Source organism: Perca fluviatilis, chromosome 4 (genome assembly GCF_010015445.1).
Source record: "Perca fluviatilis chromosome 4, GENO_Pfluv_1.0, whole genome shotgun sequence".
Taxonomy (NCBI): Eukaryota; Metazoa; Chordata; class Actinopteri; order Perciformes; family Percidae; genus Perca; species Perca fluviatilis.
In genome coordinates this window covers 23,705,551-23,718,507 of record NC_053115.1, presented here as the reverse complement: position 1 = coordinate 23,718,507, position 12,957 = coordinate 23,705,551, and the positions used below count along the sequence as shown (strand labels likewise).

The window sequence follows — 12,957 nt, the reverse complement described above, 5'->3', positions numbered from 1 at the left end:
ACCTTCTAGTGTGAAGTTGGCATTTGCTCCCAGCGCCTTATAGGCTATTCATATTCCACAGTGTTTAACTGCATGCCATTTTGTTAGTATACTGGATCTCTTAGCATAAGCACTTGCACTTTGCACGGATTGTGTAAGTAGAAAATAACGTATTTCCCAGCTGCTCCGATAAAGCTGATCAGGGGTCAGAAGATGAGGCTTATGGTGGCAAGTGTGCAATTCTAAAGTGACCATGTGGCCATGTATACTGTTCAACTACTGCATGTAAAGCAGCAGGTTTCCTGAAAAAAAAAAAAATGACAAGATGAAACAGCAACATTTTCCTTTCTTGTCATGCAGGTGGGAAGGAGAACAAGATGCCAATCCTCATCTCCAAGATTTTTAAGGGCCTGGCTGCTGACCAGACTGAGGCGCTTTATGTTGGTGACGCCATACTGTCTGTCAATGGTTATGACTTACGGGAGGCCACACATGACGAGGCTGTGCAAGCACTGAAGAAAACTGGCAAAGAAGTCATCCTTGAAGGTAAGATATTTTTCATTCAGAAAAAAAATGAAACCCCAAATCGACTCTGCGACTCAGGAAACTTGCAAAATATGTCACACAACTGTCTTTGTTGCATGACAAAGAAGTACTTCATATTTCTTTACCAATATAATCCTCAGAGTAGCACTGAACAGAATCCTTACCTTTCATGAAAAAAGGAGCACTTCCTCGTCTACACTCCGCAGCTTCAAATACATACATAGATGGGAACTTTTGATAACATGATATGTTTTTTTTGCTGCATTTCTCCTGCACTCTGTTAGATTTTTCCTTAAGGGCCATATATGATGAGCTGAGAGAGACAATCCGGTAAATCAGAACTTTGATCAGACAGACATCAGAAACATCAAAATAATGAGTTAAATTGAAACAGCAAGAGGAAACCAAAGACTCAAAAGTTGGGAATATTGTTGTGGCTCGCACCTCAGAGTTTCTCGGCATGCTAATGAGCAGTCTTCCCGACCATATAACACTGTTGACACTGATAGAAAGTACTTTGTTTTTGTTCATGTCAGAACCGAAAACTGTGGAGAACTTGTAGGGTAAGACCTGCTGTGCATAGGAAGGTTTGCAGTGTAGTCAGCAGGTATTTGCAGGTGGTTTTCTTCCCTCTTGCTCTTAACTTAATCACATGAGCTGCCAGAGCTAATGGACTGTCTCCCTGTCCTTTTCTGTCTCATTCTTACACTTAAGTCATATGCTGGATGTGTTTGTGAATGCACATTTAGCCTAAAAGCATCAGTCCACCAGCAGGTGTGAAACAACATGGCTAACCTGAGATGTGGTCTTTAGCTGAGAGGACAGAAGAAAGGGATTCAAACAATCTTTTGTATTGCCAACTGATTGCATCACAGAAATTCTGCATCCCACCAAGCTGATTTCAAGTCACTGGGTTGAATTGGAAATTCACCCGCTACAAATGCACAGTGTCTAAAAGCAAAGTTTGAGTGATGTTTTACATGTTACTTTTCAAAAAGAATATGTTTCCATCAGGAACCATGCAACTTCACACTTTGTTGCTTTGCTTTTATTATTCTTTCTATTGATCTGTATATTCTCTGTGTGTCAAAGTCCGTGTTTTGAGGGAGAGCTCACCCACAGAGTCTAAACAGAGGCTAACAGTTATGTTCAGTGATGTGAGTCAAACTGACACTTCAGACAGTAGGTGCTCTCAACGTATACTTGCATACAAAAACCTAGTATGTCCAAAACTGTGAGAACCAAACCCTAACACTATTTAAAAAATAAATAAATCTTTAAACGAGAATAACTCATAACACGCATGATATAACCTTTCCGTTTCCGTGAGAAAATCTATTTAAAAAAGCAACACAAAAACCGGAGTTACCGGTTTTCCATGTGACAGCATTTCTGTGGGTTAGCTTGCACAGTGGGCTAGCGTCAGTAACTTCGGTCAGCGGAGCAGATACAGCTAGAGCTACAGCCAGGGGAAATCATTGCAAATCCCCCTGCCTTACTTGTCCACAGTCAGGCAGAAAAGTGTTGATATCAGACGGCTCAACCAGCGCTGCTCTGTGATCCGTCATGTCAGGAATCATTTCATGGGTTTCCCTTCCCCCTGAGGACCTGATGGAGGACTGAGGAGACAGAAGAGGCTTGGAGGCTCACTGAGGGGAGAGGGTTGAGTGTGTGTGTGTGTGTGTGTGTGTGTGTGTGTGTGTGTGTGTGTGTGTGTGTGTGTGTGTGTGTGTGTGTGTGTGTGCCAGTCTGACCCGGAGATTGCAGGACTGCAGGATTCATATCTGTAGTGAGAAGCTTTGGAGTATTTTTAGGGAATAGAGGAAATAAAGAACGAAAGTTTTTGGTCAACAGTTGAGGGCTACGAGCTTTCCAGTTGCAGTTTTTAAGAGTCAGATTTTCTTTCAAGACTATTTGCGTATCATGAAAATACTTGTGATTACATATGACTTGAAGTTCCATTACAATGTATTTGTTTTTTGTGGTTTTGGCATTTTATCAATCTACTCAGAAACAAACTCCTTTGCACCGCTACAGTGTCAAAGATCATGGTAACACTCTTTCTTACTGTATGTGCACAGCAACAAAACAAGGCTCAAGGCAGTTTTCTTCGCTTTCTGAAATACAGAACACAGACGGCCTTGACTGAGATCAGGGAGAAACTGCCTCCATCACATTAACATATCTGGAATATGTGAACAGTAATGCTTGAATCTGTCAGATAAGTACTTCCACAACATTTAAAGGACTTATATTAGAAGCCTGATTGGCATTCTGCGCTTCTGGCAGGATTTTCCCTTTTTGACTCTTTTGGAAGTCAAGAAGAAGAAGAAATATTTCTGAAAGCCTGTATTAAACAGATTTCTTCTCACTTGGATTAGTGCAATTTTGATTGTTGCAGCAGCACATGCAAGGTATTTATGCTGCGCTTTGCCTCATACCTTAAGCAGTATTATCAGGCGAAGGATGTTGTTATGAGGATGCTATGTATATCTTTCAGTGATTGATTCAGTGGTTGCCTTCAAAATTGTCTACATGCATAAGATTTTAAAACATTAGAAAACAAGATGCTTTTTAGACAAGGGTCAAGGGTTACCAGCTGTGCAGATATGACACAGCTAGAAATTGTTTTACTGTTGTTCACTTTATAGATTTTTTATGAATCATATGATTTCAATGTCCCACACAGTTGCTTAGCAGCCAACTAGGGCTGAACGATTTTTGAAAATAATCTAATTGCGATTTATTTCAAAAATATTGCGATTGCGATTCGATATGCGATTATTTTTTAAGCTCTTTGTCTTCTGTATTAGTCAACAAAAACTAGCAATAAATCATTGTATAGTATGAACTTCACAAGATTAGATAGATTAAACAAGCTGTTCTTTCCTGGAGGCCAGGCCTGTATGTGATGGTGAAATTAGGTGATGCGTGAATTTATATGAATGACCTCTTTTTAATATACTACTTCAATCCCAGTAGTATATTGAGCACTGACCAAGCCTGGTGGAAACATTCATATGAAAGTCAGAAATAAATCACACTAAAGTGCAGATTGCAGAAATATAAAACAAATGTGGCTTTACAACACTTAGTAGTATTTAGATTATTTAATTATTATTTACATAGACATATGTAAACATGTGGATTGCATTTTTTAAACACTGTCTTTGAACTTTACTAGACAGTTAAATAAGTAAAATATATATCATCGGTGTATTTTCTTTAACAGCCCAGCAGAAGAGGAGCTGCCTCCAGCCCCCTCCTCCCTCATGAAGTTGCGTGCCGGTGTGCATGACAGCGTCAACGACGCTGCACTAGCTCAGAGAGGCTATCGTTACGTTAGTAGTAGCATGCGAGGTGTTGGGGGGGTTAGCTAACTGTACTAATAAAAAACCGTTGAAACACCGTACCGCGCGGCTCGTGACAGCTCCCCGAACGTCATTTATCAGAGTCTGGTTGTTACCCCTCTCCGCGGCAGTCTCCTCCGCTCCATATCTTTATAATGGAGCTAACCGCTAATCAGAGCTAATCGTTGCTAACCGAGCCTTCAGTTCTGCGTGCCTGTATTCATTAACTGCATGTATGGACTGGAGCCCGAATAAAACCCTTACAAGTTTTAAACTACAACTCAGAGTTGTTTGAATGACAGAAATCTGCTCAAGGTACGGCGTACCGTTAGCGTGCTAAGTTGATGCTTTCTCTGCGGACTACGGAGTGCGGACTGATTTGCTCTCGTGAGTCACGTGACCAAATCGCAGCCTTTGCGATTAGGAAATCGCGTTTTAACATATCGCGATATTATCGCAAATGCAATTAATCGTTCAGCCCTACAGCCAACAGCAGAAAAGAAAGGGGCAACACTCATTGACATATATAAAATGGACCAACAGATCCCGTTGCTCTGGACGGAGACCAGTGAAGGATATTAGAAGCACTTTTCCGGTGATGGCTAAGCGTTACTGCGCAGCCTCCAACTGAGAGAGACGACGTAAATGTGACGTGAGCAACCTGTCTGAAAGTTATATGTCATTCCAAATCTTGCACAGACGGAGAGCGTAGGTATATGTAAGGAGATAACATGGGCACAGGCTTAGCTAGCTAAAAAAAACATTAGTAATTCAACTTAAACAGCTAATGTAAGTCCAAACTGCCTGCGAGCTTCTCCTGTACTGTACGGTCATTTCTCTACTGTGCGATTGTAAGTCACGTGGTTATGACACAATCGTTAGCCTATTTTTACAAAAACTGCTACTTAGCCATAACGTGTGGTACGTTATGGCGTTTAAAGTCTCTATTTGTCCATTGTTTAGTTCTAAAGAAACACGACAATGTATAAAAGGCTCCATTACCTTGTACCTCATGTTATGGCTCCGTAGCAGACGTTTTTGTAAAAATAGGCTAACGATTGTGTCATAACCAAGTGACTTACTGTCGCACAGTAGAGGAATTACCGTAAAGAAAAGCTTCACGCAGGCAGTATTCGATTTACACGTTAGCTGTTTATTTTTACTAATAGTTAACTAACATACATTTAGTTAGCAATAATTAGCCTGTGATTATGTTATCTCCTTACATATACCTACACTCTCCATCTCTGTAAGATTGGGAATGATTGAGATTTCTCTTGGCACAGCTACTAGAAGACTTACAACTTTCAGACACGTTGCTCACGTCACATTTACGTTGTCTCAGTCAGTTGGAGGCTGCGCAGTAAAGCAAGAGATCACCGGAAAAGTGCTTCTAATAGCCTTCACTGGTCTCCGTCCAGAGCAACGGGGTCTATTGGTGCATTATATATATGTCAATGGTGTGAATGTGTAAAACCTTCCACTTCCTGCTTTTCCCAAAGGTCTTTCCACAAATAAGAATTTGTGCATATTGTCAATCTGTCTGTTTGAAAGACAAAATATATCCTTTATATGTTTCCAATAAAAGGATGCCCTCTGCCCTTCTTTTTCTGTATTCTTGTCGCACCTTACATTAACATAGAGATGGAGTAATCAATGTGTGTCTGCGAGAGAGGAACAGTAAACACCTGAGAGGGTCAGATAAATATAACAGACTAGATGAAACCATATAACCACAGCTGCCTTCATTTAGTCCCAGTGACATTTACAGCCTGACTATGTGTGAAAACAGTCTGCTGCATCTTCAAGTGTGTGTGCTTCTGTGTGTATACAGTACATGTAAGGAGAGAAAGGAAGAGGATGGAGAAGAGAGGTACATAGGTCACCTCAACATTTTCCCACCCACACACACCTTATCACACCTGAATGTGCCGTTATAGTAGAGTTACAGATTCATTCTGGGGTTGCTATCACAATAAATTGGGAGATTTATATATACATTTTGCAAAATGTTACGTTTGATAGCACCATGAAACAATTAAACACGAGAGCACCATGAAACAATTAAACATGGCTTCATAAAGCAAAAATTAATAAATGGGAAATTCGAGACAGAAATAAAATAGGACTGCAGACATATGAAGTAGCTCTACAGGGACTGGATGAGCTCTCAACTGTTCCACTGTGTCTGTCTACCCTATTTTAATTTGGATTATACTCTCTCTGAAAATGCATCCATCATTGCCACCAGCTTGCCAGCCAAGGTAAGGCATGTTCCTCTACTCTATGAAGAAACCATGGAACAAGGAAAGCATGCGTGTGCATGTGTGAAAGAAAGGGTGGGGGGAAGGGATAGTTCAATGGCAAATCTGTTCTCTGGGCAACCAAGGCCTGACAGAAAAGCACACACACAAAAGTAAGTATACAACCACATACTACACATACTTACACACATGGTGTAAAGCAGAAAGGAAGGATGAATGGGCTGCAAAGGGCAGGTCAGGACACCAGTATGAATGTTGGGACAGATGGAGTGTGTGCATGTGAGTTTGTTAGGGAGCAGGCATATTTCAACGTGTGAGTGCTGTTCATGTATCCCAGGAGTCAATGTGCTGGTACACCATATTTGTAGCAGGGGAAGAATGTAACCTTCTAACAATTGAGCTGGCAAGGCTTGTTGTGAGACCCATAGTCTGGATGAGTGGCTGTGCAGAGCTATTGAATAGGGGTGCACGATTCAGAAAATGTCAAGATTCGATCCAATATTGATTTTTAGGCTCAAGATTTGATTCAAAATCGATTTTCGATTTAAAAAAACGATTCACAGTATGTAAATGTAGTTACTTTTCCCATGTGATTGCAGTAGACATACAATTTAAAAGAAAAGAAACAACAAATTAAATGTAGTTTGCTATTACTTCATATGTCTAAATAAAAAAATTCAAGTATAAAATAAAAGTGTTAAAGAAAAAGAGCTTTTTGTTCAGAGTCCAGTGGGAGTTTAGAGCATTGAAAGAGAGTGCGTTGGTTCTTCTTTTGATCATGACAAGCGTGCCCAGGCGTCAGTGTGAATTTGACGCAGCGCCATCTATGGGAATGGCGAGCTAAACTCATTTCAGGACAATAGTATACACGCCATTACAAAACAAAAAGAAAAAAAATATGAATCGATTTTTGGAATTCTTTGAATCGATTTTGAATCGGTAGAGCTTGAATCGCAATACGAATGTGAATCGATTTTTTTGCACACCCCTACTATTGAACAACTACCTCATTCATATACCAGTTTGGGTTACTGGTAGCATACTTAACCCTCTAGTTTAGCAGCTAAAGGGTATAACAGGTTGTCTGACCACATGAATGCAAAAGTGTTTTAGCGATTCCAAGCGGCCACACTCAAAAGCGGGACGAAAATCCTGTCATCATAAAAAAGGGCGAGATGGTGATTCAAATGGGGATAACAGTGCACAGTCTCAGACAGCCCCTCTCCAAAGGCATTCATGGTGTTTGTACACTTAAAAAAATTATGGAAGTAGTTGTGTGATTGATTGCCAATTTTAAAAAAGTTACAAAAAAATTGTTGTACGCCAGAAAGGGTTTAAGACACTGTTTGATGATCCCACAAGCACTTTATTTTAAGGCTTCTGAATTTGTCACACAAAAATGTCTCATATTAACTTTTTTACTAATTTGTTTGGTGGCATTAACACAGATGTTCTCAATCTTTTTTTCAGCCAAGGACCTAGAAAATATACCAGGGACCCCCTCATGTATGTCTCTTGGAAAAATTTGATGTAGCCCATTTTTTACACTTCTATAGTCCTCCTCATGTTAGGTGAAAGAACAACACAAGATAAATGTATTAGAAAAAATATTAGACATGTATTTGCCCAAACATGTTTGCAGATTCTGGGAGTTTAAAAATTAAAATATTAATATTGAACTTATGAAGCCTTTTGTAAAAAGAAAATCTGAAACGGACAAATACAGATAGAGTACAGATATACAATCTTAAATGACTCAAATGGTAGAAGAAGTGTATTTGTTTTGTGTTATCATCCCATGTGGGGAGCACTTTCCACTTGGCACCTAAAAAGACTGAAACGCACCATTAAAAAGTACGTCTTTGACGGTCTTGTTCCATGTGGCTAGGTCCATTTTTGTATATGGTGAGGGTATTAGCTTAATGTCAGCTTGGATTTCAGGAGAATTTACTTGCATATCCAGGGGGACATAGTAGGGAACAGAATGAGAGAGCTAGTTTTCCTCTGCCAAGACATTTCTGGACACTGCTGGTTCTTTTTCCCCTCTCCTTTTCATTAAGGTAGTTGTGCTCAGGCTCAGTGCACACACACATGGATTAAGTAGGCTTAGTTATGGAAGCTCTACGGTTGCAGTCTTTCCCTTGTCTAGAACATCTTTTAAGCAGGACATGTCTTGTTGGCTGTATCAAGTCTCCTGATCTCTGTCATCCCCATTGGGCTGTTGGCCAATGTGTAAGCATTAACTATTGATCAACTTTGTACAACGTTTAATGTGTCTGGGAAAAGTATGTCACGTTTGAAGCCAAAAAACAAAAACAAAGATTTAAAAGAATGTTATTATTTAGTTGTTTGGTAAAGACGTAGATATTTTTTATTGGCGTAAACCAGGACTCGAGACATTTGGGGTCCCATTGTCCAGGGGGCAATATAAAATGTGTTTGGGACAAACGGAGATGTTCCCCAGGACGCCTCTGGGACATACAAAAATGTATATATGTATGTGGCCTATGTAAACTATAGCTTAGCAAAAGACAAACTGAACCAATTACTGTTTCTACTGTTACTACAAACTGCTTCCAGGGGAGGAACCCTATTTTTCCCTGATAATGCTACATAGGCAGTTGAAATCGACAGGAGAGAGCTAATTAGCTGTTAGCAGACGGCAGGCAGCAGAGTCCTGGGATGTGTTTGGCTAACAGAGCTAACAGAGCTGATTGAGCGTTCGCAGCTAACAGCTCAAGGAGATATTAGAGCGAGAGGAGCTAATAGCTCACGGAGCTAATAGTTCACGGAGCTAATAGAGCTTACAGCTAACAGAGCTAGTAGAGCTAACAGCTAACTGAGCTAAACACACAGCAGAACTGAGAGTTTCTGTTTAGAGAAACATTAAGCGTTAGTTAGTTTTAACTGCAGTTTAATGTGACAACACAGTAAGTCTACAGTAAATACATGTACTGAAGTACTTACGCTAAGAGCAGTTTGGAGGTAAAACATACTTTGAGTTTGGAATTACAGACACTTTACACCAGTGTTTACATTTTACCAAACTTCTGTCGGAGATGAAAGTAACCATATACATTCACTCCTTTTTGTACCTAAGGACAGTGCTGCGGGTCCTCCAGCAATAATCTATGTAAGAAGGGTGCTTATTTCCTATAGGCCTATATTCATTATTCTATAGGCCAAAAGTATTATAACCCCAGCAAGACTTGTCTAAGTAGGCTAATTACATATTAGACACACAGCATTGTAGGCTAGACAATGTCATACATGCTACAATGACTTTTATCACCAGCAGCATAGGTTTTACCTTTGTTCTTCTTTTTTTACATGAATACCATCTTGTACCGTATACCGTATAAAATGTCAGGAAGGTATGAAAAAATAGATAGTGCCCAAGCCTAATGTAGCTGTTATTGATTACAAAGTGCTTTACAAAAGTTAACTCAGATAAATCTAGATCATTTTAAAAATAAATCCTGTTAACCCTGTATCTTTTTCAAAATTAGTTAAATTCAGTTAAAATAGTTTTTCGGGACAGTGGGGAAAAAAGTTAGTCTAGAGCCCTAGTGTAAACAAAGGCCCAACCTTTAAAATGTGTATTTAACCATGGCTGGCAAGTGGATTTAATAATTCAGTGATAGTAAATGTACAATTCCTCAAGGATATCATAAACATTTTTTGTTTATAAATTCTGCTCACAAATGTAATCTTACTGCCAAATATATTCAGAACTTGTTGCTTGATGATGTCATTGCTGAACCTCTTTGTTTCCTGCTGTGTTTGAAAGATAGATTTGTGTTAAATTAAATTTTGTATTCCCGTCGCTCATCTTTAACTACTGCCCCAATGGCCAATGGTGGAGGAAGTTGAAAGCACACATCATTTTTACACATTTTGCCTTCTTCAGGAAATTAAAAACAGCAGTCAGCCTGTGTGACACACAACAGGCGATTCAAATTAAAGAGCTCACATGGCAATCAACAGGAACGTACACACGTACATACATATTAAGGTTATTCAGCAAGACAGGTCTCCAGAACATTTGAAATGTTGGTTTCATTTGTTTTTTCTACTTTGCTTTATCTGGGACTTTCTACTTTGCCGATACCTAGATTGTTTACTTATGGACATCGAAAGGCTTTCTTGGCAATAAATCACAGCTCTATGTGATCTGTTTAAATGTTAATGTTGATTGCTCAGTTATTTGAAACACCTGTCCTATACACTATATATGCCACTCAAAATAAAAAAAATCTCTTCATCCTAAAGAGTGTTGACACAGATTTTTATTTTATTTTAATTAATTGAATTGTGCTGTTCTCTCCTTAAAATTACATAACCAGCTAGAGTCATGTGTGGCCACACTGTTAAGATCATGCCTTTCGTGGAGTTTAATTATAGCTATTAATATGAAGTCTCAGTGGCCACCGTGGTTGCACTTTTGATTGTATTTAATACATGTCACTACATTGACTGCATCATTCCACTGGAATTGTGCATTAATACAGCTTTAGAACGGTCAGAATGTGAATATTAAATATGCACAAATAGGAATGTGTTTCAGGAACGCCTGAGGTGAGATTAGTTTTGAAGAGGTTCATTTGTGTCAGTGATAAGTATTAGCTGAAGGATGCTTTGTCAGCGTTCTCACCAAGAGCTAACCCCAAACTCAATCTCTCTCTCTCTCTTTCTGACACCCAGCACACAACTTGTGCTTCTCCCTGCATCAAACTCTTTAACTTACTGCCTTTGTACTTTCCTTTATTCGGATCCCCATTTAGCTGCTAACAATGTAGCATCTACTCTTCCTGGGGTCAACAACTGCATGCATTCATACATACAAGTTGTATGATCTGCAGCACTTTGTTGTTAAACAGTAGATACATTATCAACCACTTTCATTACAGTATGTGTGTCACGTAAGATCTTTTTCATAATAGTATAACTATTCTCCGTTATTAGTACAAGGGGCGGGACAGGCAGCCCTTCAAAAGGCTGAATAGTGCAGACAGTTTGAGTTACATTTTGCTTTTAGGGCTAAAAATGGTATTTCATATCTACAATTCAAGCTCTTCAAGGACATATGTGACTATATCCCCTCAAGAGAAGATACATACCATATAGTCTTTTTAAGCAAGGCCAGCAGAGATATATATTCCAGCCCTATTTTGATTTAAGTCTGGTAAAGTGATTGATTGATGGAATATAATGACTTTCAGGAGTAAAGTTTATAGACCCTTATTAGGACACAGCGTGGTGCTGGCTAAGACTATCTACCATTCAGTGTTTGTCTAAAATTAATTCTGTACAACTTCAGGTTCTGTTACTGAAGCAGCATAAGTCTCAATCGTGTTGGCTGTTTACACATGATCTGATCTGTAAATACGTTTATAGGCTCTGCTTGTGTGCAAGTGCAGGCACTTGCATATGAATTTGCACACACACATACTACTTCTTCTACCTGTAGTGCTGATACAGAGGGTGGCCCATGTCTGTTATTGGACAGTGGCATACAGGTAGCCAGGGAGGCAAGTGAGATTTTCTTAATTTACAGTTTCCAACTGCAAATTCTCAGGTGGTGTTTTTGGGCCATGCTGCCTCAGCACAGTCAGAGTGAGAGTTAGTGTTGATGTGTTAGCAGCTAATCTATTCATCTAGTGGGTGGCAGCAGCATCTTCATGTGGATTGGAGCGTTCTTTCCAGTAGTTGTTTGACTGTCTTGTGTTTCTCATTTCTCCAGTAGCGCATCTGTGTGCATAAGTGTGTTTCGCGTTACGCGTTACAATTCAGTGGTTGAAATGATTACAGAGACGGATACATTTGCGACACGGACATTATTTTCCGGAGTTGTTTACGCTGCATTGAAGCGAGCTGTCCCGTCACTGTTCCATGGTCAGAACCAGAGACGGTAACTGACAACATCTGTGTCCTGTCAGTGGCGACAGCAATGTGACCGAGCAACTGACAGATAACATGTCGGGAATTAATGTTTAGTCTTGCTACACGTAACATTACATTTTATCAGCGGTGGAAAGTAACAATAGCCTACCGTCGGCTACTTTGATTCAATTTTAATTGGGTATTTTTCATTTAGTCTTACTTATCAGGCTACTTCTAGTCCACCACAATTCAGACTGAGTGAAGTAGGCTATTGTACGTTTTACTTATATAACTATTTATTTCATAGCTTTAGTTACTTTGCAGCGTCAGATTAATAATACAAAATAATATGAATAAATTATTATGTATTAAAGTGGATAAAGATGAGACTTTGTTGACCCCGTGGTGTCAAAGCTCACAAGCTACAAGCTACCTGCCAAGAATACTTCCGCTTTTATTTTAGTGAAAGTAACTCAAAAGTAACGCAAAAGTAGTGTAAGCATTACAATTCAGAGACAGTAATTAATTAAAATTTAAATTTTTTTTTTAAATTAATTAAATAATTATTTTTAATTTTTTTATTTTGGAATTAACTTGCCCAACACTGGTGTCAATAGGCTAGCCTATCACACCTGCCATCCTTCCCATTAGTTGGGGGTAGTTAGAAAAGTGGTGGAATGGCTAGAAAACTAAAAGGTTTTAGAAAGGCCAGGTGCTGATTAACGTAAGATAAAAGTAACAGTTAGGCTATTTATGTGATTGGTGGCAACTGACATGTCAAATTTGTAAAAGCGTATCTGAAAATGTCTGACCCATGTTATTTATTAGCCCATAATTGTGTCTCTGTCAGGCTTCAATCTTGTGCTTTTAAAAGTTGCTTTATGAGTAAATCATTACTTAGACTACTTAATTTCCCTTCAGTAATCAGAAGAAGG

The 12,957-nt window shown here is 39.2% G+C and overlaps 1 protein-coding gene across 1 annotated transcript in view; it reads left to right on the top strand.

Moving 5' to 3' along the window:
• The window catches only part of snta1 (syntrophin, alpha 1), a 37,522-nt gene that overhangs the window by 6,142 nt on the left and 18,423 nt on the right, over window positions 1-12,957 (top strand). Inside the window, exon 2 of the mRNA XM_039798889.1 lies at window positions 340-525. Coding sequence (XP_039654823.1) covers window positions 340-525 — 186 coding nt within the window. The remainder of the gene's footprint in view (window positions 1-339; window positions 526-12,957) is intronic.